At 34.9% G+C, this 23,425-nt stretch overlaps 1 protein-coding gene across 15 annotated transcripts in view; it reads left to right on the top strand.

The window, feature by feature from the left end:
• DYM (dymeclin) overlaps positions 1 to 23,425 on the top strand; it is a 617,255-nt gene that overhangs the window by 255,177 nt on the left and 338,653 nt on the right. For all 15 annotated transcript variants that reach the window (XR_008917836.1, XM_003340591.3, XM_056824411.1 and 12 more), the window contains 2 exons: positions 1,182 to 1,360; positions 16,188 to 16,313. Coding sequence is in view for 14 of the 15 variants with exons in the window: in XM_003340591.3 (XP_003340639.1) it covers positions 1,182 to 1,360; positions 16,188 to 16,313 (305 nt within the window). In the remaining variant the exon portion in view is untranslated. The remainder of the gene's footprint in view (positions 1 to 1,181; positions 1,361 to 16,187; positions 16,314 to 23,425) is intronic.

Here is a 23,425-nt window from a genome sequence, read left to right as displayed (position 1 = left end):
AAATTTAAAATAAAATAAATAAGAATTTAAATAAGAATGTATAAATAGTTTTGTTAGAAAACACGAGGAATAGCTCTTTGAAGTAAATGAATTCACAAAAGAATGAGGATTTTCTTAGCTTATTCTTGACTTATGGTACATTATTACTGTCATAGAATCTGAAGATAGACATATCTATTTCAGTCTAATATTTATTGCTAGCTATGTGTTTTAAAAAAACAACTTAATTTTCTAGTCATTATTTTCATAAGTGGCTTACAGAGGATGATGAAAATCAGAAAGGTAATTGTAAGCACTTTAAAAATAAAAGAAAAAACCTTAATGGTAATTTTCTCATATATTTTAAGGATAAGTTTTTTAGATTAATTCTATGTGAGTCATTGGTCTACATAGAAATTCAAATTAAAAACACTCTGAGGTAGGACCTCACACCTATCAGATTGACTAATTGAGTCACTACTGAATTGTTAATGGAGTTATGAACTGATTCTACCATTCTGGTGAACAATTTGGATTTTTGGCCAAAAGGCTATAAAATCACATACCCTTCAATTCAACAATTCAATTCAACCCTACTGAAGTATCTATTTGTACAAAAATATTTCTAATTGGAAATTGAAAGGGTATCCACTATATAGGGAATGGCTAACTAATTTATTGTATATGATTATAATGGAGTACTCTTTTGCTATAAGAAAATGATAAGCAGAAGAATTTCAGAAAAACCTGGAAAGACTTACATAAACTGATGCAAAGTGAAGTAAACAAAACCAAGAGAACAGTGTATATTGAAACACTAATTTTTATGATGATCAACTGTAAATGACTTTGTTATTCTCAGCAATACAGAGATCTAAGAGAACTCCAAAGAAATCATGATGAAAAATGCTTATCTAGTTCCAGAGAAAGAACTAATGGAGTCTGAATACACATCAAAGCATACTATTTTTCTTTTTATTTTCTTTTTTTTTCATGTGTGTCTTCTATAATATTACTAGTATAGAAATATGTTTTGCTTGATTAAAAATGTTAATCCTATATCAAATTGCTTACTGTTACAGGAATAGAGTAGGGGAAATAGGAGAGAGAGAATTTGCAACTCAAAATTTTAGAAAATATTAAAATTGTTTTTACACGGAAATTATTAAAAAACCAATTTGTGTTTGTTTTCTCTATTTCAGATAACACTGCTTTCCCCTCTTCAAATCCACATGCTTTCCAGATTAACTTTAATAGTTTGTATACAGCCCTATGTGACCAGCAGAAGTCTGATCAAGCAACTCTTCTTTTGTATATGTTATTGCATCAAAATAGTAATGTGAGGACATACATGTTGGCTCGCACAGATATGGAAAATCTTGTGAGTATCATATTGCATCTTTCATACTTTGTCTTTTGTTAGGAATAAAAATTAGGGTTGTTGTGGACTGAATATATTATACTAGTGGTTGCCAGGGATTAAAATTCAATCCCAATAAAATACTCAAGTTGTTTTGGGATTTTTATGGTGGTTTAAATTACAATAGTAGGAAGAAATTAAGAAGAAGGGAGAGAGGAAAAGCAATTGGACTGCTCTGGCAAGCCAGACAGGAGTTCAGAGGCCTAGGCCAAGGGACCTTCTCAATATAGCTTGACTTCAAGCCATGAGGCCTCCTCTGAGATGAGGGGCCTCCTAGGAGGATAGTGCTTTAGGACATAAAGGAAAAGAGGAATCAGCCTAAACCACTCACCAAGCATGCTAAGAATGCTGCCATGAGCTCCCAATGATGAAAAAGCCCAATGTCTCTGCGAGAGAGCAATTGAGCCTGAGAGACCAGCAAGAGGAAGTGACGCAAAATATATAGACCATTCTTTACATCACTTCCTGTGTCTCACATGTACCAATGGTAGCTTAAGTTTGACTTAGGACAGCCTAGGGGGGTATGTCGGTTGTTTCTTATTTGTCACTTGCTAGCACATGTTGGTCATAGGCCATCCTCCTCAACACTTAATCCTTAAGAGGGGTGTATACAGTCCTGGTTGCTAGAATTCTAAGCCTAAGCAAAATGGAGAAAATCTAAAATTCACACTTTTGAAACTGTTTTTAAGTATAATTTTTTAATGAAAGAAGATAATTATTTTAAAGCACTATTACTGAGCATAACTTAAATACAAGGATATTTAATAATGTTAAATAGCTAGGGGTTTTTTGTTTTTGTTTTTTTGTCTCTTAAATTATATGGTCGTGAAGATATTACCTCAATTAAGTTCTAGGACCCAATGCAAATAAAATATAAGATAAAAATAATTTGTCTATATTTATTAAAATGTTTCAGATTTAAATGAATAAAATAAATATAACTAGGATAAGAAATAAAACAATAGATTGGTGGGGAAATCTATATATCCTGTATTTTTGGTATGATGTATTGAAAATTAATAAGATCAAGAGCTATTCTTTTCTTTTAAACCTTTACCTTCTGTCTTAGAATCAATATTATGTATTGGTTCCAAGGCAGAAGAATGATAAGGGTTGGGCAATGGGAGTTCAGTGTTACCTAGGGTCACACATCTAGGAAGTTTCTTAGAACAGATTTGAATCTAGGACTTCCCATCTCTAGTCCTGGCTCTTAATCCACTGAGCTACCCAGCTGCCTCCCAAGCCATTCTTTAGTGGAGAAATGATCAAATCATATAAGCCAATAGTTCTCAAAAGAATTAAAAACTATTAGTAATTATATGAATGATTACTTCTAATATTTATGGATAAGAAAAACTCAATTCAAAATAACTCTGAGGATCATTTCACACATATAAAAATCTCTAGAGAAAAAATGAAAAAATATAGAAAGGAGTTACTTATACCAGATTTCAAACTATAAAAGAACAAGAATCTTTTCCCTAAAAACTAATGACCAAAACACATAAATTAATGTTTTTATCATTATTAACAAACTTAGGGAAAACATCATAAATATAACTAATAAAAGAAATGTACGTTAAAAGAATTCTGAAGTTTTGCCTCATTTTAATCAGACTAGCAAAAGTGACAATAAGAACTATGACAATTGTTGGAGGAACTGTAGAAATACAGATACAGTAATGTATATTGTAAAGACATTTTTGGAAGACCAGTGCATTAGAGGTGTTGTGTGGAATCAGGATGACTGCAGTTCAGTCAAGCACTTGCTAGCCAGGTGGCCCTGGGCCATGTCATTTATCCTACTTCCCTCTAGGAGACTACTGGAAGAGAAAGAAAACAATGTGTTGGCTACCCAATTTTGTTCACAAAAATAATGTCTCATTCTGTAATTTGAATCTTTATCGAGAGATGGATAGCATGTTTCATTATTAGTCCTCTGGAATCATGGTTGGTTATTATGCTTATCAGAGTTCCTATATCTTTCAAAGTGGTTTGTCTTTTTATTATTTTTTCATTGTAAAAATTATTATTGTGATTCTATTTATTTGACTCTGCATCCATTTATATAAGACTTCTCAAATTTCTCAGAAACTGTCCCCTTAAACAGTTCTATTTCATCACATATTACATTATTTGTTCAACCATTCTCCTTCAATTTTTAATTCTTTGCTACTTCAGAAGTCTCTATCAACATTTTTGTATATATTTTTATTTAGAATTAGTTTTACTTAGGACTGATCTCTTCCTGAGACTGCTTTCCCTCTTATTCCCCCTTTTCTTTTCTATTTCTTTTTTGTTTCCCTGTTGAAAGAAATATATTTCTGTACTCAACTCTGTATGGGTATATATGTGTGTATAGTCTTCTTTCTTTGTCCTGTTCAGATAGAGTGAGATTCAAGGGTCAGTTGCTCTTGCTGCCTTTTCCTTCTTATTTGTATTGACCTACTTGCTACTCTAGTTATGTGACCTTCCTCACTATTTTCATAGTAGAGTATTCCTTTTCCCCTCTCTTCTGTTCTTTCAGAACCATTAAATAATAATGGAATCATTCCCACAGTTTGTTAAATTGGAATTCCTTTATGATTCCTGATGATGATAAGGTTCAGAGGTGACACATCTTACCTTCCAATATCAGAATATAAACACTTTATCCTAGTTCAGTCTTTTGTCATTTTTTATTCATGTTTACTTCTTTATATTTCTCTCAAATCTTTTATTTAAACTTCAAAGTTTTTATGCAGTTCTAGTCTTTTTATCAGGAATGTTTGAAATTCTTCTATTTCATCAAAGATCCATATTTCTCCTGTAGGATTCTACTTACTCATTTTTTCTGAGTAAGTAACTCTTGGCGATAAGCCTATCTTTTGCTTTCCAGAATGTGTTATTCCTAGCTCACTGCTCTTTTGTCATTATGGCTTCTAAATCATGTATGATTCTTACTTTGACTCCCCATTAATTGAATTCTTTCCTTTTTTGGCTGCTTATAGTATTTTTTCCTTTGATCTAGAAGCTCTGGCTTTTAACTCTAAGGATTCTGAGTATTTTTATTTTGTTGTTTCTTTTCAGGAAGTGACTGATGTATTCTATTTTCACTTTGCCCTAAGAAATCTAAAAGATCTGGACAGTTTTATGATTTCTTGAAATATGTGTAGGCCTTATTTTTGGTCATGACTTTAAGGTAGTCTAATGATTCTTAAATTTTCTCACTTTAATTTAGCTTTCAAATAAACATTTTTTGGTTCTGTTCTGAGATTCATCACATTTTCCTCTGTCTCCCCTCCCCCCCATCTTTTGACTTTGTTTTATGACCTAGAGCCTGTAACCTCTCATCCATTCTAATTATCAGAGTCAGTTTCTTAATTTGGATTTTGAAGATTTTGCACCAAAATTTTATCAGTAGCTGTAGCTCTAATTTTTGTTCTGATTTCCCCCTAGTCCTCTCATTTCTTTTTAAATTGCTTCCTTTAGCATTTTATTTATGAAGTCATTTTAAACTCTTCTTAAAATATTTTACACCATTTTCCAGGAATTTTGATGTTGAACTTGTACCTTAACTGTGTTTTACTTTAAGACTTTGATTTTAGTTATTTTGGGATGATTCTTTTCCTTTGGATTTGTGTGTTGAGTGGTTCTTTCACCATAATAGGTTTTTGTGGTGGACTTTTTTCTCTCATTTTTCCATTTTTTGTGTACTTTTAAGGGAGCTTTTTTTTTTCCTAAACCCTTACCTTCCGTCTTGGAGTCAATACTGTGTGTTGGCTCCAAGGCAGAAGAATGGTAAGGGCTAGGCAATGGGGGTCAAGTGACTTGCCCAGGGTCACATAGCTGGGAAGTGTCTGAGGCCAGATTTGAACCTAGGACCTCGTGTCTCTAGACCTGACTCTCAATCCACTGAGCTACCCATCTTCTCCATTTAAGGGAGTTTCTTGACTGGTTCCTCTGCTACTTTCTTGGAGTATTGAGTTATTTGAAGATTGCTGGATCAGCTCAAACTGGGAACCTCCAAAAGGTTTCTATAGGCTTGTGGGTGGGTTTTTCTCATTGGAGTTTTATTAGGATACTCTTAGACTCAATTACCATCAGTCAGCTAGGAAATTCTACTGATTCTGAATAACTGACCTATGTGACTCTTTTGTCTGGAATTTCTTCCCTGCTTCTTCCCCATAAGCCTTTAGAATGACAAAAAGGTTATAATTGAGCTCAGAGTCCAATCCTGGGGGTTGCTACTTGCTTTTGTTATTGCTTCTTGCTCATTATACAACCTAGGGCTGGTTACTTCTGTTCATCCTGGATAGCCACACTTAAGTTCTACCAATATCAATGACCCATAACTTGGTAATTGGCACCTGTTCTTCTTGTTGTGGTATATTGTCTCTTCCCGAGCTAGAATCTTCTTCACAGCTTGATCTTAGGGTAAACCCTATCCCTAGGGTTGGCTATTTGTTTTTCTATGTTTTGCTGACCTTGAAAAGTGATTCACTGTGTATTTATGTCTTGGACTTCATGATCAAGATTTTCTCCAGTACAATTTCAAGACCTCAGTGGATAGAGTGCCAGGCCTGGAGTGCCCTGGGTTCACATTTGGCCTTAGATATTTCCTAGTTATGTGACCCTGTGCAAGTTACTCCTAGTTGCCTAGCCCTTGCTGCTCTTTTGTCTTAGAATTTATACTAAGACAGAAGGTAAAGATTAAAAACAAAAAGATCTTAGAGGAGTTTTTGTGTGTGATTTGGAGAAGGAGTTTGGAGATAATTCAATGTATTTCTTTTTTCTTTGCTCCTCTTTGGCTACTATTGTTATACACTATTTAAAGTATGTATGTAGTTAGTTACCATTCTCTTAATTATTCTCACTCAAAAGAACTTCTAAGTTTAACTATTCAGTCTCTACTCTTGCTTGAAGTTACTGTATTAGGATTCATTAATCAAACATTTACATAGCACCTGTGTTTGCAGAACAAGACAAACAAGATATTGACATTTTTCTGAAAGAATTGGAACAATACAAGCCAACTGCTTTGCATTGATACTTAAGAATTCCTTGTTATATTTTTCAAGGTGTTAATTAATATCATAGGATCATAGGGTTAAAGATGGAAAGGATTGTAGAAGTCATTTAGTCAAATCCTCTCATTTTACAGAAGATACTGAAAGCCAGAGAACTTGAATCACCATGACACTAAGTAGGATTGGGTTTTTATTTATATTTGGATTTAGTGTCTCCCATTTTTCTTCTCTCAGTTAATTCTCTTTTTTAAATCTTTCATTTTTTGTTAAAGTAATAACTAACATTTATATAGCATTTGTGTGTCATGCTGTGATAAAAACTTTACAAATATTTTCTCATTTGATTCTCACAACAACTCTGGGGGTAAGTGCTATTTCCATCCCAGTTTTACAGATGAAATTGAGAGGTGGTTAAGTGAATTATTCAGGGTCATATAGCTAGTAAGTTCTGGATTTCGGAGACTGGATTTGAACTCAGGAATTCCTAATTAAAGGCCCTCTACTCTATTTACTGCTTTTTTAATTTAAAAAGAGGTTTGGGGCAGTTTTCTCTCATTCTGGCACCTGTCTTTTCACTTCATTCTTTATTCTATGTAGCTACCTTCAGATACTTTAGTTATAAAATGCTTAAAATTCAAATTATATTTAATGACCATGGAAAAAACAAGATTTTCTTATGCATTGTCATGCAACCTGTGTGCTGCCAATAGTATCTATCAGTTGAACTGAATAATGATTTTTAGATCTTCTTCCCAATTACATTAAAAACCTGTAATCCTTGTTTTCTTGTTATGATTTTGAATTAACAAAGAAAAAATATATTTGGATTTTGTAGTCATTAAGATGACTTAAGGAATCACATTATGCTACTCTGAATTAAAATAAAAGAATATGATGCATGTTGCCATGGGGACTAAAAATATGTGGATCACAATGTGACCTTGTCCTTAGAGGTACTGACCTAAATCAATCACCCTTATTTGACATTTCAGTTCAGATTCTGAGGGACACAGTAGTCAGTTCACTGCTATTTATAGGTTAGGAAGATAAATTATTTATCATGCTAACTTTGAAGTCAAAGAATAATTTTTTTTTCTGTTCCATTATAGTGGCGAGTTAGTGGCTTTGACTGAACCACATATGCTAATTTTACATTTTTAGAAAGCTAGATTTTTAGGTAGAGAAAGTCAATCAAAATCAATTCAATATATCAACAGACATTTATTATTTATTAAGCACCTGTCATGTAGCAGACACATGTGATGAAAAGAAAAAGCAAAAACAGTCCTTTGGCTGTGAGGAGCTTTTTTTTTTTTCTTGTGGAGGAGCCAATATCTATAAATCATTACATACAAGATAAATACAGAGAAATGGAAGATAGCTTCAGAGAGGAATGGTCTGGGAGCAGCGATGGGAACTGGAAGAGGCCTCCTAGAAAATGATAGTATTTAGTCATTTCTAAAAGGAAGCTAACCAGTATTTTTCTTCAGGGAGTTTACATTCTCCTAAAGAAGACAATATGTAAAGAAGTATTCTTCCTTTCCCTGCTCTCTTCCTCCCTCTCCTGTATCAGTTTGCCTGTCTCTATATTTCTCCATCTCTGTCTGTCTGTCTGTCTCTCCCCATCTCTCTGTGTATGTAATGCACACACACACACACACACACACACACACACACACACACACACACATATATAATTTTAAAAAATATTGATTCTGTGATTTCATTAGTCTGAAGAGTTCTTGATATGGAGCTTTGTCTATCAGTTCTTATTTGTATATGTTGAAATTCTTTAGGAATAAATAAAAAACTAGGTAACTATAGAAAAGGAAAAGCTGTATAAAGAAATTGTTTGCTTTTAGGAAAACTAATTCCTAGTGCAGATAATTAGGTGCTTCTTCTATACTTGCATTTGGGGGGGCACTTTGTTTTCTGTTTTTGTGAATATTTTCCCCCAACCTCAAAAGTCTCCCCTACTTTATTTACAACATCATAAGCTGCATATTTCCATTCTTATTATTCCTTCTTTGCTTAGGAAGCATAATTGGCAGCCTTTATATGCGATTTCTTTGCTATTGAGAATGATTTTTTTATATAGCCTTCAAATAGTCATAACTTATTTTTTAGTCAGACATTTTAAATTATTTCAGTATGTTTTAAACTGAAGTACAGCCTAACTCTCTTTCAAATGCAAGTGTATATAAGTACCTATCTTACAATATCTCCTGACTCAAAACAGTAACAAAACAAAAACTCAAAACAGTAGTGTTTCTCTACTAGAAATAAGTGAATTATACTTACTTTACATTAAAGCTGTCTTCTCATATTTATTTTTTTACATAGTACTTTAGTTTAAAATGACAAAGTATCATTTTTTTAAAAGCTGTTACGTTCTGTCCTAGTAACAATTCCTAAGACAGAAGGCCATGGGTGGGGCAAATGAGGCTAAATGACTTGCCTAGGGTCACACATCTAGGAAGTGTGAGATCAGATAGTGTCTCATTTTTTTCCCAGTTGATTACTAAATGGAACTGATCAGCCAAAAATAAGTGTAACAATCTTCAGAACTTGTTTATGTAGCCATACAAACATCTCTGGATATGATCTCCTCAGATATTAATTTTAGAGGATCAAAGTTGAATGGTTATAGCATTAAAGACCTCCACAAAATGCTGAAAAAAAGAGTTATATTAATTCAGTAAATTCCAGTTAGATCTTGTAGTGAGTTAATGTACCAGGGGGAAGGAAGGGAATCTTGAACAAATAATTTAATACTTAATTCCTGCTTTAATCTCTGTATCCAAAAATAATTAAAATACCTACTTTTTTTTTTGCAGAGTAGATGCCTTGATGATAAAGGTAATTTCCCCAGGATGAGGTTTATTCATTGCACTCCAAACTTTCTGATCCTGTTGATTTATCCAAATATAATGAGAAGCAGGTAGTTATAGTGGATAGATAGGTAACCTGCTTGTTGACAGATACTGACCACATATCTCTGTTCAAGTCACTTAACTTGTGTGGCGAGCAAATCTTATACATTAACAATATGAAGCAAAACAGGTGTTGATCTGAATTAGTTTCAAAGATTTATTTAGCAATTTATTTATAAAATATAGAAAGTAAAAGTAAAAAAATCAGACAGAGGATAGGGTAAGATATCTAACCTAATACACTAAGTATTTTGCTCCGACCCCTGGCTCAACCCAGGCAGGTCTAATTAATCCTAAGCCAGAGGGGTCTCAGCTTTCAGTTGAAGATCTGGGGATGTGGAGGCCTCTCCTGAGGCTAGTCCCTTCAGAAAAATCCAGGAAAGGAGTCAGCCTTTTTCACTCACCCCTCGTGGTAGTTCTAAGGGAAAAGTCCAAGAGCAGTCTGAGGTCTCAAGCTGGAGCTCCTTCAAGATCAAGTTGAAGGTGAAAGATGTCTTCACAGGAAGTTCTTGGCATTTTTAAAGATCATTTCTTTTTGTCACTTCCTGTGACTTCCTTCCATTTTACATTTACCAATTACAGCTAAAGCTTTGCTAAGGACTGCCAAGGGGGCAGTCAGTCAATTCTGATTCCTCGCCCACTATTGTACATGTGGGTCACAGACCTCCCCCACTCAAGTATAAGTGGGGTGTATATGCTTCTGATGATTAAATCTAAAAACAGGCAGGTGGGGTTAATCCCGTCTTTACAATACTTATGAAATCACAGGTATGAACCTTCCCAGCCCCCACTAATACTATGAGTGAACATTTGTGAAATGAGGATATTCCCCTCTCCCTGGTCCCCACCCCCTGCCTGTATACTTCATTGGGATATTATGAGCCTAAAGTAGCTACTGCCTGAGAAATGAATGTTTTCTTCTTTTGAGGAAAACAGTGTGGATAAAGACCTTTTATTGATGCCATGTCTTGTCAGATTTTAATTGGCTAATTACAGTATTCCTGTTTAGATTTCCTCCTGCTGTCTGAATTGAATACTGTATTCTTCAGTTTAGGCATGAGCTCCTGGCCAAGGGACACTTCTTAATCTGGAACACTGTCCCACAGTTAACCATTTCAAGAGATTTGTATCTGCCCAAGTGCTAGGATGATGGGACCTGAATTGGGTCAGAATGATAGCTGTCATTTAAAGTGACATCATGTATATTCTGAATTTAGTGCTTTGTATTCTGCAAAAAGATGACTTAGTACTGCTCCAAGTCTTGCCCTGTCTTTGTAGTTCACAGTTACCTTGGGATCACTGTGATTCTTAATTTGACCCCAAACACTCAGATCACTCTGGAATTAACTTAAAATTAATCCACTTTCACAAATATTGTTCAACTCCATGCTATGTGTAGAGCTGTGTAGGAGATAATAGGGAAGCTATAAAGGCATGGTGTTTATCATTGTAGAGCTTGTGATTTAGTAGGAAAGCTATGATACAAGAATAACTAATATCTTTATGTACTTTGAATTAGAGATAATAATGCCTTCATTTGAAGCCTTATTACCTGAGTAAATACTTAATACTATCTTTGGCTAATCAAAAGTAAGTAACCTTGACAGAGCCCAATTATACATAGAGTATAATTATTAAATTAAAATATAGTATTTAACCTGTCAATTGCATGTTTCCAAATCATGACAAACTAAAAATTTTCATATATGTATATTTATGATATTTAAAAATTAACACCAAAATACTTGTTTTATGATGGACTGTGCAAATCACCATTATTTATTGGTTCATGTTTGAGCTATTTTTCATCGTTTTTCAATAAATTAGAATAATGTTCATGTACCTGAATGACAGAGGCAGGATTTGAAGCTAGTGCTGGTCTGCTGGTCTGCTTCTCCCCCCCTCCTCCCCCCCCCCCCCCCCCCCCCCGTTAAGGGTATAAGGAAGTGATGGCAGATCTTTTAGAGACCAAGTGCCGAAATTGCTACCCTACCACCTCATGTGAGAGCAACCCCCCCCCCCCCGTCTTGCCCCAGACAGGGGGAAGGAGGAAGTTCTCCCATTGGGCTTCTGGGCAGTGTGGGTGGGTGATGGGAGAAATGCTCTTAAGCACAGTGAAGAAGAGGAAGAGAGTAGCTCCTTCCAGCATGCACGCTAAAGGTTTGCCAACATGGGTACAGGGCTTTAGATATTAATAGGAAGCAATAGGATAGCCTCTAGTATTATGAATCTGGCTTTGGATACATGAAAGAATCACTTTCTACAAGACTGATTCATGTTTTAATTCACCTTTGAAAATCGCACTTGGTTAAGATAGACAGGTTGCATGTTTGATTTTACATATCTGGCAAGGTCTATATGAAATGAAAAGTGTACTATTAAAAAATGAATTTCTTTTTACCTTGCTGTCCTTATGCTAACCTGTAACCTATAATATATATGAGGATGTATATAAAGAGAGTGTTCTATCACTTATTCTATTTTCAATTCTTTTTTCATTCATTCTTCACTGATGAATTTTCTGTGATCAATGAGAAGTATGGTCTATGAAGACAAAATCCACTTTTTCTTAAGCTTTTTCAGAACATCGATTTGAAAGGGACTCTGGTGAAAACTACAGAGATCTACCTTGCTTTTAGCAAAGCTGCTATGTGAAAATGCAAATTTCCTTAAAAAGATAAATTAGGCAACAATTTGCCTTTAAAAGAATTTATTGTAGATTTCCTTTAATTGAATTGAATTGAATTTCCACATATTTAATGTGTCCTGAGCTGCTATAACATTGGTATTGGGAACTCCTAGTGAGTAAAATCTGTCTACTAAAGGTGACTGGTAACTTTTCTTCAACTTGCAATCTTAAAGAATAGCCTAGTTTAAGCAATATGTACCATTTCACATGATGAACAGGGAAATATATATGATAACATATGTACATTTCTCTGGAAGCTCTTTAGCTTAACAATCTTCTTTTAAGCTATAATGCCTAATGTGGAATCCAATGATTCAGGTGTGGTCTGAGCTCCTTCATCCTCTACTACACAGCTTTCACATCCTTGATGATTGACCTCCTTTCCTACAGAGTAATTCATCATCCCAAAGTTTTTAAATCATAGTTCAGAAATTCAGATTCTTCCAAACCTGTAGCTTCACTTAGACAATCTGAAGGGAAGTACTATTATGTATATTTTTCACCTGTGAGCTCTCAATATTTCATAGATATAAACAAATTGAAAAATATTTCCTTTTATGGATAGAGCTGTTGCAGTAACAAGACCTCTTGGTCTATTACAACTAGGGGCATTGGCAGCATTCAGAGTATAAATAGCCCGTGCTGCCAGCATTCAGTAAAAATTTTGATGTTTTCTCTCTTAAGCTATACTAATACAATACAAACCTCTTAAGTGAAATGAAGTGAAGTGGCACAATAAATATAGAATTGCCAAAAGCATTGATTGTAATGCTGGCAGTTTGATTCTTTTGTGAAACTAATAATTTTGGTGCTTAATTGTTGCAAATTTTATGAAATTAAAAAAATTCCAACACTTCTTGCTTTAATTAATAATTCAGTAAACTTGATGGTCCTTCCTGCCTTCCTGCCTTCCTGCCTTCCTGCCTTCCTGCCTCCTTCCTGCCTCCTTCCTGCCTCCTTCCTGCCTCCTTCCTGCCTCCTTCCTGCCGCCTTCCTGCCTCCTTCCTGCCGCCTTCCTGCCGCCTTCCTGCCGCCTTCCTGCCTTCCTGCCTTCCTGCCTTTCAAATTTCTTGCTGCCTGGCTTAATTTTGAAACCATGGAGCAAATAAAGCAATTTTAAGCTCCTTTACATTGTATAAAGAGTTTGCCATCTCTTGTAGTTCATAGCAGTTTGGGGATAAGGAAATTACTTGGGCTCTGAGGATGTTCAGCATAAAATAAGATTGTTTTATTTGGATTTTATTGGAGAAGTTCTGGACTAGTGCAGTAAGGTTCACACTTTATAGGGAGCTTCAGCTAGAACTTGTGCAAAATAAAAAATTAAAAAAAACGTAAGGCAACATTTTTAAGGATTTATGCAATAGGCATGCCACAAAAAACTCACATGCACCCGTTGTGCAGGCAGCAGCCTATTTTTTTGGCTAAACATGGGCTTTGGCCTGGTTGGGAGATTGTGCACTCTGAAGTTCATTCAGAATTGAAGGAGAGGCTTAAACGTATAAAGTACTTTTCATTTGGAGTATTACTGTGCTTTTCTGCGTGCTATAATTTAACTTGTTCATTTATTTGTTTATAGGTGAAGTTGGCTGTATAGACCAATTGACTCTTATCAGTTACATTTTTTACTTTTGGCAAAGGTGTTTACCAGAGTAATCTAGTTCATTAAATGAATATCTATGTATAGTTAAAAAATACATATATTTCTATTAGTTTTTTTGGCTTGTAGATTTCTCTCAATATCTTTATTGAAATATACTTGAAACTTTTCTTCTGGTTGCCATTGACCGATTGAATTACAAATTAATTGTAAGAGGACATTTAGGTCGCTCGATGGTTAGAGAGCCAGGCCTGGGTTGAAATGTGACCTCAGACATTTCTTAGCTGTATGACCCTGGACAAGTTACTTAACCCCAAGTGCCTAGCCCTTGCTGCTCTTTTGCCTTGGAACCAATACATAGTATCAATTCTAAGTCAAAAGATAAGGATTTAAAAACTTAAAAAAAAAAAATTAATTTTAAGATATGTCTGTTCTCCAACAGTTTGTCAAATTTCATCACTTCATTTATTACAGAAAATAACCCTATTAGAAAGCTTTTCCACTCTTTTGCATGAACGGTATAGTAAACTGCAAATCATATTTGATACATATTGTTCCAAATTTTGTCTAAGTCAACTTCAGAAATTGCAAGAATGAATATATAGAAAATTTGCAGTAGAGTAGAGTTGAAATGGATAACTCTTCATTCCACTAATTAGTAACCTTTGTGCTTTAGATGTAGATATCATTCCCATTTTATAGGTGCAGAAATTGAGCCAAAAAGAAGCTTTGATGCTTTACTCAAGATAATGTAGAAAATGGGTAGAATATTAGGAGCTTAGACATAAAAAGTTCAATGACCTATAGCTATTACTTAACCATACTACCTGTGTAAGAAATTCAGAGCATGCTTTCTGTCCATTGAAGTAGAAACCCTGTCTTATGGAGTTCTCACTGATTTTTTTAGCCAGAAAAGTATTCTTGGGCTTGTGGTTGTTGCAAGATGGAGGTGTACTTTGTGGTATTTTCATTGGTTAGTACTAATGTTCTTTTTCTATGCCCTCAATCTTTCAGGGTAAAGACATTTTAAGTATTTTCAAAACCTTAGTGACCAGATGTGGGAAAAAAATTTCATTTCTTATAGCAGCACCAAAGAGTCTTTGTTCTTTTGTATCCCTGAATATCTGCATTTGTCAGATGATATTTTGTTATAAAAGGCTTCCAAAAATGTTGATGTGTTCCATCACTTCTTTGGGTGGTAATAAAGCTATAAGTTTTATTTGAAAACTTGTGAAAATGGTCTTCTATATGTCTAGCCAAAACAAGCCCTTTTAGGAACTGAGTGGATTCAATGGAACCTTTTTGGTAATTAAAAAAAAAAAAAGTTAAACATGTGATCCTTTTGAACTCTTGGCATTGTTTCAGAAGACTGTCCTGGCTTTCGTCTTCTATATTCAGTTATGTTTTCAAAAAATAGAAGCTGAGATTTTTAGTACTATTGAAAACTTTAAGTGTAATTTATGCTTTTTTCTGTATTTTCTAAGCCAAAATCAAGATCCACACCAACTCTGTCTCTTGGCATTTGATTTTGGTTGCCTGGTGATTGTGTAAAAGGTTGAAAGCTGTTATAATTCACTAAATAGTATCTCTTTTAGTGGAATCTAAAATTCTGCCATGAAAAGGCAATTTCTTAGATTTTAATAGCTCTTTGGTAGAATAAGATTTTCCAGAAATACTGTAATTGACAAAGAAAATACAATTAAATAGAGTCAGCCTGCTCTTTGGAAGGGTGGGAGACACCTTAAAGACTAATGTTATTTCTGTCAAAGCCTAGCACACTTGAAAATATTCAGAATGATCCCCATCAGTTCCACGGCATAGTTAAGTAATCTAATCTATATCTTTTATCATAATTGATATAGACACTATTCTTATTTAGAGTTAAATTTTATCTCATTACTGAAATTTTAAACTTTAGCCATGGGTCTACCAGAGTTGATGTTCTTAGGAAGCTTCTCTCCTAGACAGAATGTATAAAGAGTGAATCCAACAATAGTTCTGAAATGAATTGAGGTGGGATGGCCATAGGGAAGGGGTAGGGTGGGAGAAGTGAAACACTTAAAGTACATGCTCCAATACTGTTTAGTGATGATGCCATAGACTTTGAGGTCACTGTGTTGTCAGGCAGACCCACCCCTGGCTTGTGGCCAGAAAGAATAGGATAATTCTCCTTTAGCAAAAGCTTTAACCAGATGTCTCATCCTAAAGGGCATAGTTGCAAACAGTACCAAAGTTGTATGACACAACAGATTCCATAGCAAAAACTCCAAGCAAAGAACCCAAAGGCAATTTCTCTGTTCGTGTATATGTGGTAATAGTCTTCAGATATGCTTGAATGGAAATAGTCCATAAATTATTTCTGAATACAAATGGCAATAATAACCAATTTATAAACAGATGGGAAATAGTTCTGTATTCTCATGCATTTTTGCTTGGTTTTCGTGGCTTTTCTCTGAGGACAAATAATTGTGGATGTTAAAGGAGAAAGTGAAGAAAAATAGCTTATACTTATAGGTTGATGTCATTGAAATAATAATGTGATTATTTTCTTCTCCCTCAGGTTGTACCAATTCTTGAAATTCTGTATCACGTTGAAGAAAGGAATTCTCACCATGTGTACATGGCTCTTATTATTTTATTGATCCTGACAGAAGATGATGGCTTCAATCGATCCATTCATGAAGTGGTGAGGCATGGTTGCTTTGGGGGGGGCGCATTTACAAAATTTGACAATTTTTATTTTCTATATTGTCACATAGGAATTCATTAATATTCCCTTTTATTGCCAGTTATCTTTATATTTGTACTTGTTTCTCTGATCAGACTTGGAGTTCTAGAGGTCAGAATCTCCATTTTATTAATATTTTGTTCTTAATAGTGTAGTATTTTGCACATATTAAGCATTCAGTAAGTATTTATTTAATTAATGAATATAGAACTATATCACTGTAAAATTAACTATTCTCCTTAGGCATAATTATTAACCACTGGTATTTCTTTTCAAAATTCTTTCTTTAGTGCTATATGTAATTGTTTTCCCTACCACTAGGTTCATTTTTCTTCTGACATCCATTTTCTTTTTTTCCAGTTTAGGTTGGAAATGGTCAGATAGGTTGATTCTTGTACCCTAGTTAATCCAGGGAAAGGCGATTGAGTAGGAGAGAGGAAGATTGACAATTACCTGTTTTATACTATTATTAAATGACTTCACTAAAGTCATGAACATTTCAATTTAAGGTCCTTTTGTGAGTTTTCCTGTTTGCAGATATAGTTTATTTCTTCACATAACTTTTATTTTTCTCTCCTAGATTATCTCTTATGCCAGCTATATGAGTCCCAAATTTCAGCTGGGTATAATGGATATTGATCATTTTTATTAGGGGACAATTAATACCTGTGGTTTTAATATTTTGTAATGTTATCACAAAGTAGTTATTCATATTTATTTTTTCTTCTTTGCTTAGAGTTTATCCTGTTTTGTATGGAAAACGTGGGTTTTGTTTTTTTTTAACCCTTACCTTCCATCTTGGAGTCAATTCTTGCCCAGGGTCACACAACTAGTAAGTGTCTGAGGCCATATTTGAACTCAGGACCTCCCATCTCTAGGCCTGGTTCTCAATCCACTGAGCCACCCAGCTGCCCCCATGTTTTTTTTTTTTAATGTCATTTTGAATAATTTTTTTGGTCATTTAAAAAATGAGGTAAAGTTGGGGATGAATAAATGAAGTAGTTTTTTCCTTACTGACCAATTCCCAAGACATTTTCCCAAGCTCTTGTCTTTATATATTAGCTCCTAACTGCCTTTCAATATTCAGATTCTTAGGTAATAAAAAACTATAATCTAGTTAAGATAAACAAGAGAAATTAAACCCTAGATTTTGGGGAGTAAAAACTGAAAATTTAAACTTTGTAAATCAGTGTTTAATACTAATATAAATTATCATTTAATGTTATAATAATTATGTATGTGTAATCTCTTGATTTTAATAGCAAGATAATAAGTAGAATTTAACTTAGAAAACAGGATTATCTGCATCCAATTTCTTGACTGTAAGAGAAATTAAATTTGTACAAAGAAATTTCTTTCTTGAATGTTAGCCTTGGAATGTACTCTAGAAGGCATTTGGTCCAGTCTATTCATTTTATAGATTAGGAAATTAAGGCCATTGTGAAATGCCAAAGGTTACATAATTTTTAGTGATAGAACCAAAATAAAAATCCAAGAATTATGACTTTTTTCAACAAGTATTTAGTAAGCCCTTATTGTGTGCTAAATTATAATTCATTCTGGAGATACAACAAAATATAAAAAACAATCCCCATCCTCAAGGAGCTTATATTCTACAGGGAGAAGCAATGTAAAAAGGTATATACAAGACAGACACAAGGTAGATAGAAGGTAACTTTAGAGGAAAAGGCCCTTGCATGAAGAAGTCTGGGGAAAGGCTCCCTGTAAAGGATGGAATTTGAACTAAGGCTTGAAGGAAGCCTGAGATTTTAACAGCTGCAATACAGAAGGTCATTGCAAGTGTAGGGACTAATGCTTGCAAAGACACAGGGACTACAGATGAGAAAGTCATGCAAAGGGCCAGTTGTGAAGAGTTTTCATTGCCAAAAGTAGGAAATTCTATTTGATTGTAAAGGTAATTTGGAAGTTACTATAACTTATTGGGGCAGGAGGGTAATGTTTGCTTTGTTGAAGATGAATTAGAATGAGGAGAGATTTGAATGAGGAAGCCTTATTAGACTCTTCCTAAAAGACTACAAAAGAGGCAATGGGGGCCTGAAACTAGAGTGGGGGGCTATGTTAATAATGGAGAAATAGACAGGTGGGAAATATGTTGGGGAAGTAGAAACAGTAATTTGAAATAATTATCTTGTAAAAGTAAATGCTCGGGGCAGCTAAGTGGCTCAGTGAATTTAAAGCCAGGCAGAGGTGGGAGGTCCTAGGTTAAAATATGGCCTGAGATGCTTCCTAGCTGTGTGAGCCTGGAAAGTTACTTATTCCCTTGCCTATCCTTTACCACTTTTCTATCTTGGAATCAATATTTAGTATAGATTCTGAGATGGAAGGTTAAGGTTTATTTTTTTTTTTTAAGTAACTGCCTAAACTTCTTATACAGCTAAGCTCTAGTAAATACTTCATTTTATATAAGTAATAAAAGCAATTTGGATGAAACTCTGAATAACCTTCGATACTACTACTGTACTCACACACTATAGAGATCAAAAAGCATAGGCATATAAAATATTTTAACAGATTTTTTTGTAATAAAAGGGGAATCATATATTAAAGGAAGGTACCCATCAATTGGGAAGTGGCAGAACAAATTATTATATATGAATATAATGAGATTTTATTAATAAGAAAAGATTAAATAGATAGCTTCAGTGAAATCCTGGGAAACTTACTTCAGCTGATATGGAGTGACATGAACAGAATCAGAAGTACAACATATATAAGAACAACAGTATTGTAAGGACAAGTAATGTGAAAGACTTAAGAATTTTCATCAACACAATAACCTACCACATGGTTCCTGAGGACTAAGCATGCTTATCCACATCTTGACAGAGAGGTGAAGGTTACAGAATGTGAAATGTTTTTTGAATGTGACCAAGATGGGAATTTTTTTTGCTTAACTTTACATATTTGTTAAAACTTGATTTTGTTTTTTATTAATTAAAAATGTAAATTTATTTTAAAAAATAATATAGATTAACCTACTCCCACTCCCACAGCTCACCTGATAAAATTTCACAATGTAAACCGCAGTCTGTTGAAACAGTAATTGTGTTTTGTTTTGTTTTGTTTTTGAAACCCTTCCCTTCCCTCTCAGACTCAAATACTGTTTTGGTTCCAAGGCAGAAAGAGTATTAAGGGCCATGCACTGAAGGCTAAGTGACTTGACCATGGTCACACTAGTTCGCTTTGATAGTTAGGAATTGAGTGATGGAGAGCAGCCCAATGGAGCACCTATCAACAGTAATATTGTGCCCATGAGGGAGCATCATGAGGACACTATTAAAGGAGAAAGGATGTTGGGTGTGAGTTACCTTCACAGTTTTTCTTCTTCTATATGTGTGTTTATCTATTACTGTAGTATTTGTTCTTTCCAGTGATGCTTTGTGTATTTGAAGGGATGTTCCAGGTTTCGGGGGTGGTAGTGAGATTTTTTTTTAATCATTTGTTGTTATTCATTAATTTTGGTTTTTGAGTTTTTTGACTCATTATGTCCTTATGATACACTTCTTTCAGTTGTTTTTGTGCATCCTGGCTTCAAGATTGAAACATTTTGCTTATACAGATATCATGTTTTCTTTCAATGTTACTGCTTTTTAAAAATTTTGTTCTCAATATTGACCTTCACCTGGGGCAGCTAGGTGGTTTAGTAGATAGAGCACCAGGATTGGAGACAAGAGGTCCTGGGTTCAAATGTGGCCTCACACATTTCCTAACTATGTGACCTGTGACCCCAGGCAAGTCACTTAACCCCAATTGCCCAGCCCTTATTGCTCTTCTGCCTTGGAACCAATACTCAGTGTCTAAAATCAGAGATAAATGTTAAAAAAAAAAAAAAGATTGGCCTTCCCTTCTGTATTTTCTTTTTTGTTTCTTTGGTGAAAATATCAGCTCTAAGATCAAATACAAAATCCTCTGTTTGACTTTCAGTCTTTATAACCTAATGTACCCTTTAACTCACCATCCCCATCCCTCACCATATTTCCAATTTTCTTACACCCAAATCTTCATCATGTACTCTGAGCCTGTCACATTGCCTTATTTCACAAATGTAATACTCCATCTCTCATCTCCAGGCATTTTCTCTGGCTGTTTCCCATGCCTTCCTTCTCATCTCTACCTAGTAGCTTTCCTGGATTCCTTTAAGACCTAATTAAAATCTCATCTTCTATAGGAAGCCTTTTCCAACTCCTCTAAATTATTTCTTATTTATCCTCCATATAGCTTATTTGCATTTATTTGGTTGTTTTTTGTCTAGTCCATCATATTGTGAGCCCTTTTACCTTTTTCCTTTTGTATCACTAGCACTTAGTACAGTACTTGGCATATAGTAGAAGTTTAATGAGTTCAGGTACTGTTTGCCTCATTTTGTATCCAAGCACTAATCACTGTGACTGGCACATAGTTGATACTTAATAAAAATGTTCATTGATTGACTGACTGATGAGACTTGCCACCATGGATTCACATTTTTCAATTCTGCCATTTGTTTCTGTTGTATAGGTCATAAATTCTGCCTTCAGGATTCTTATTTTTCTTTTAAGCCATTTAGGTACATCCATGGTTCCATGGTCAAATGCTGATTAATCTTCCTTTATCTTATCCTACTTGTTCATAGATATCTGGACTGGTTTACCTGATCTAGAAACACTGTCCTTTTTCCATCATTATCTTCCCTGCTAAACTAATGTACAAGGTCTTTAACTTAACGTTCTTACTCCTGGAATCTTTGGTAATTTCAGTCTTTTTTCCTTTATATTCTCTTGTTATTTACTTTCTTACTCCTTCCCCTTAGATCTAGGTTTGCCTGGAGACAGAATCTCAAAACCATTTCAACTTCTTGATATGCTGGGCAACTTATGCTTCACATGCCACATCCTCTGCTCTTAAGCAAATTCTGGTAGAACAGAACTGGCCTTTGTTAGATGCTAAGGCCTTTATTTCAGGCAGATCTGGTGGATCCACCTGCATTCTGGAGTCCTTCTTCTTTTCTTCATTTTTCTAGCTGAGTACTGTTGTGATACAGAATACTTCAGTCCTGATCAAAGAAATTCTTTTCATTTTTTATGGCATTGAGAGAAGGAAGGAAACTGAGGTGAATTTCTGTTTCAAGCTGAAGGATTAGCTAATATTACCTTAGACCTTGGTCATGATGCTGAATAAGCATCTTAAATGTTAGGGACTGGTCTTCTCTTTTAATTCATTGGGTTTTTACCCTATTTGGCTGACTGGTGGCCTACAATGTGCTTCAATTGTTTATCTATTGAGCATAATTACTTTTTTGGAGACCTTATTTAAATCTGAAAAAATGTTTAGTCTCCATCTTGTGGGTCATGTCCAGTACTTTTTAAGTTATATTGCTTCAAAGAACACCTCTCTTCTCTCTTTTAATTCAGAAGAATATTTTGTCTTGTACTTTAAGATATTCAAACCATGAGCATTTCCTCAAAACAACCTTTGGCTTATTTTGGTTCATTTATTCTTCTTTTGAGCCTAGTCTACATCAAATTATTCTTATAGCTCAGCATATAAAAGAGAATAACTAGGACTTTCTCATATAGCTTTTTCTTAGATCCCATCTGCATTTGGCAGAGTTATGTCTGAACACTCATATTAGTCCCATCTAATAGTGTGAATCTTAAAACTACTCAGACTCTAAATTTTGAGCAAAGACACAGATAATATAATATTTAAAAGTAGCAAATTAATCAAATATGTAGATGATCTACTCTTGCCTTCAACAGACGCAGAAACATGTCAGGAAGATAGTAAACACCTTCTTTTGGAAATGCACAAAATTGGGCATAAAACCTCAAAGGATAAGGTTAAGTGGGGTTCATCCTGACTGCGGGTGCTCGCTATATTTCTCCAAAACAAATTGAGAATATTCAAAAATTAAGTGATCCTACCACTAAGAAACAGTTGAGAGCAATTTTAGGAGCAACAGGGTTTTGCAGACAATGGATTCCTTGCTATGGGGAAATTACTAAACCCCTTATGGGGAAATTACTAAACCCCTTATAGCACTAACAAAGGATTCGGACCCTGAACCCCTTAAATTAGAGCCAGAAAACTTGTCAGCTCTATCATATCTAAAAAATCTATCCTGTCTGCCCCCATTCTAGGCATCCCAAATTACAACAAGCCATTTACTTTGTATGTACATGAGCGAAGAGGAGTAGCTTCGGGTGTTCTAACTCAGACTTTGGGGCCTTCTCAGCATCCAATTGCTTATTATTCTGCCCAACTGGACCCAGTAGCATCAGCAGTACCACCATGTCTTAGAGGAGTAGCTGCTACAGCCTTACTAGTGACAAAAACTATCGATCTAGTATTGGGATGCCCATTAACAATTATGTGCCCACATGAGGCAAAAGCATTGTTGCTAAGGCATAGAACACAGGCATTCTAGGATCAGCGAATTACAAGATATGAAATAACCTTGTTAAATAGTGAAAACATAACCTTGAAAAGCTGTACAACTCTTAACCCTGCCACCTTGCTTCCAGATTTACCAATTTCAGGAGAACCATTACACAGTTGTGAAACACTAGTGTCCATGGCAGAAAAGCCTCAAAATAATCTCTTGGACACTCCCTTAGACAATCCAGATTTGGTCTTATTTACTGATGGTTCCTCTTTTATGAGGGATGGCATATGCTATACTGGAGCTACTGTAGTCTCAGAATTTGCCACTGAATGGTCAGCTTCACTACCCTCTAATATTAATACTTAAGGAGCAGAACTCATAGCTCTGAAACATGCTTATATAATTGCCAAGGATAAAAAGGCAACAATTTATACAGATTCTAGATATGCTTTTGGCATTTGTCACTCGGTTGGAATGCTATGGCTCCAGAGAGGATTTTTAACCTCAGCTGGAAAATCTATAGCTAATGCAGAAATTATTAATGAAGTTCTTTCTGCTCTCCAGCTGCCTGAAGCCCTAGTTGTAGTTGATTGCTCTGCCCATACAGGTGGCACTGACCCTGTTTCTAGGGGAAATGATCGAGCAGATGCTGTTGCAAAGCTAGCAGCCATAGGAGGGCCTAATT

This window comes from Monodelphis domestica, chromosome 3 (genome assembly GCF_027887165.1).
Source record: "Monodelphis domestica isolate mMonDom1 chromosome 3, mMonDom1.pri, whole genome shotgun sequence".
Lineage (NCBI taxonomy): Eukaryota > Metazoa > Chordata > Mammalia > Didelphimorphia > Didelphidae > Monodelphis > Monodelphis domestica.
Note: the sequence above shows the minus strand (reverse complement) of the source record. Positions and strands in the feature narration are given on the sequence as shown.